The following is a 3,455-nucleotide window of genomic DNA, read 5'->3' on the forward strand; positions in this document are numbered from 1 at the left end:
CTTCCTTAGCAATGGATTTAATTTTCATCAAGTGAAGTTCGAGGGCAAGTTTTGGATTTCTATTCAAAGAATAACTAATGTTCCCTGGCAGGCTCAAACACATACAGCTACAGATACTACATGTACACACCACCACCACACAAGTCTTCCTATCCAGCCTCATCTAACCCTGGCAGGCCCAAGGAAAGCAAGGCCACACAAAACTCATCTACCCAAATAACTGTCAGGGAGCAATCCTGCCTATTTTGTGTCCCAGGTATTGGAAACTTTGGCTGCAGTTACTCAACATAGCTGACAGCTGATTCAGAAATCTAAGAAAACAAGGTAAGCCTCTCAGGCCCACAAATGCAATGGCTCGCACTTGAGGACTGAAGGGAAAAAAAATCATTCTCTGGGACTCACCCCATCATCTCAATTATGCACACATCCTGCCAACTCTGCCTCCTAATGTGTCCCAGGTCATCCTGTCCTCACCATCTCCAATGCCACCATCCTGGGCCGGTCCATCATCAAAGGGCTCCCAACTACACAAAAGATTCTGTCCTCTCTCCTACATCAGTTCTTCCCTCCTAAGTTCACTCTCCACACAGAAGCCAGAGAGATTCAGAAACAAGTAGATGATCACAGTGTCTTGCTACACCCCTTCTTCAGCCTCCCAGAGTAGTAGGAACAAAATCCAAAGGATATCACCATAAAGAAGTGATCAAAGGAAACACTGCCAATACTGGGAAAACAGACATCTTGTTTCCTGATATGGTACACTGAAAAGGACAAGGCAGCACTTTTGTATTATCTTGGATGGGAGCAAAACAGCAACAATAAAAACATTAAACCACATAATCTGAATCTATTTATAAGGATATCTTACTGTATACCAAGTGAGGGAAATTTACAAATTGTCATGTATTGTATAAAAGATACCAAGGGAAAACAACTTGAAGGAAATCAGAGAGATTGTGTCAGAATGGACATTAAAGAGAGATGAGAAATAAATGTAATTTGTGCGACTTTATATGGTTCTGGACTGAAAAGACTAGATATAAAGGACATAAATAGGATGCTTGAGATCAGTAGGATGGCAGTTCACTGCCTTACACTGGTATTCCCTAATATGCCAGAGGTCCTCTCTAATACAGTAAAGAAAATGAACATATAACAATTGGAAAAGAGGAAAGCAAGCTGTCCTTAACACAGTATTTCCACAACTGTCCACCTTCACTAAAGTCCTACTCTGGATACTCTACTCTTTCAACCCATCCCAAGCCCCCGTTTTTCCTCAACTGTAACTTGCTCTTTTGCTCCCTTTTCATAGGAACATCTCATTCTAATATTCCATGAAATCTAATTACCTAGGTGCAGTTTCCATCAACTACAATATTGCTTCCAAAAGGACTGACTCATTTTTATGTCTTGGACATGAATATATCCCATTTACTAGAATATGCCTTACTCACAAGATTGCTGCTATATTTCTTGAGACACTGAACACATATGACAATAGACGTGTGTTCTTCATTTGCATCACTTCGGATAGTTTTTCTAACTCCATTATGTCTTCTGTCCATTTCACGATTGCTTTGCATAGTATTGTCATTGTAACAATCTTAATTCTTCCAATGCAAGAGCACAGGATATCTTTCCATTTCTTTATCTTCAATCTTCATCGGTGTTTTATAGTTTTTTGAATATATGTCTTTCAAGCCCTCAGTTAATTTGCTACTAGGTATTTTATTCTTTCTGATGTGATCTGAAGCAATTTTATTTTTTTACTTTATCTGAAAGTTCATTATTAGTGTATAGAAATGCAACAGATGTCTGTATATTTGTACTATATCCTATAGCTTTACTGAATTCTTTAATTAGTTCTAAAAGTTTTGAGGTGGACACTAGGGTTTTCTATGTAAAGTATCATGTTATCTGAAAATACTGTTTTACCTCTTACCTTCCAATTTGGATGCTTTTGCTTGTCTGATTGCTGGGGCTAGGACTTCCAATACTATGTGAGATAGAAGTTTTGGGAGTGGGCATCCTTCTCTTCTTCCTGAATTTAGGAAAAAGCCTTTCAGCTTTCCACCAGTATGATGTTTGCTGTGGGTTTGTCATAAATGGCCTTTATTGAGATATGTTCCCTCTATACCCACCTGTATGGGTTTTCATCATGAATGGATGCTTAATTTTGTCAAATGCTTCTTCTCTGTCTACTGAGATGATCATGTTATTTTTCATCCTTCCTTCTGTTAATGTGGTGTTCTATATTGATTAGTCTTCTCTGTCCTGGGATTGGGTCACATCCACATCCCAAGGTAGAGTCTGTTCCTCAAATTTGGCTGCCCCACATCCACTGAAAACCTGTGGCATGGAGTTAGCAGGACCAGATCATTATCGGGTACATAAGTCGGATCATTCATAGGAAAGCCATCAATATTTGTTCCCAGTGAAACGACAGTCCTGTCAAGTCACATGCGGGGAGGAGGGGGTGTCCTAAGCAGGCCTCTTTGTGTCTGTGTGGGGGTGACAAGAGGGTGTCCGAATAGACAAAGTGTTCTTTGAGTCCCCAAAGCAGGATAGGGAGTGAAAGAGGAGTGCTGTGACCAGACTCCTCATGGCCTGAACCAGTCAACCTAGCACTGTATCCTAAATCCCTGTCCATTGCTGGGAGTTCACAGCAGATGACACCCTTTCTCTCACCCTGAGTTTCCGCTCTAGAAATGGTCCATCTGTTGCATGATGACTGCACCTGTTCCTCCCATTCTGTTACCATGTCAAACTCCTCCAAACCCCAGTGGCGTCCATATCGGCTGCATTCATAGGGCGTTTTCTCCACGGTGCACTCTCTGATGATGAATTAAGCTGCACTTTTGGATAAAAGATTTACCACATTCTTTGCACTCATGAGGCCTTTCTCCAGTATGGATTTTCCTATGGGTACTGAGGATTTGTCTTTGGCTAAAAGATTTTCCACATTCACTGCACTCATAAGGCCTTTCTCCAGTATGAACACTCTGATGATTTCGGAGGCCAGACCTAGAAGTAAAAGATTTCCTACATTCCATACACTCATAAGGCCTTTCTCCTGTGTGAACTCTCTGATGATTTTGGAGGCCAGATCTCGCAGTAAAAGATTTCCCACATTCCTTACACTCATAAGGCCTTTCTCCCGTGTGAATTCTCTGATGATTTTGGAGGCCAGCTCTCGCAGTGAAAGATTTCCCACATTCATTACACTCATAAGGCCTTTCTCCTGTGTGAACTCTCTGATGTTTAATAAGGCCAGAAATAACAATAAACAATTTCCCACATTCACTGCACTCATAAGGTCTTTCTCCAGTATGAACTCTCTGATGATTTCGGAGGCCAGACCTAGCAGTAAACGATTTCCCACATTGGCTGCACTCATAAGGCCTTTCCCCTGTGTGAACTCTCTGGTGTATAAGAAGTTGACATCTATGAATAAA

At 41.1% G+C, this 3,455-nt stretch overlaps 1 protein-coding gene across 1 annotated transcript in view; it reads right to left on the reverse strand.

Moving 5' to 3' along the window:
• Positions 1 to 303: 303 nt before the first annotated feature.
• Positions 304 to 3,455, reverse strand: part of LOC114886511 (zinc finger protein 211-like) — a 14,120-nt gene continuing 10,968 nt past the window's right edge. The window contains exon 3 of the mRNA XM_029207054.1: positions 304 to 3,455. This exon is cut by the window's right edge and continues 1,055 nt beyond it. Coding sequence (XP_029062887.1) covers positions 2,805 to 3,455 — 651 coding nt within the window. The 3' untranslated portion in view covers positions 304 to 2,804.

This window comes from Monodon monoceros, unplaced genomic scaffold, assembly GCF_005190385.1.
Source record: "Monodon monoceros isolate NGI ecotype Baffin Bay Population unplaced genomic scaffold, NGI_Narwhal_1 Super_Scaffold_10, whole genome shotgun sequence".
Classification (NCBI taxonomy): domain Eukaryota; kingdom Metazoa; phylum Chordata; class Mammalia; order Artiodactyla; family Monodontidae; genus Monodon; species Monodon monoceros.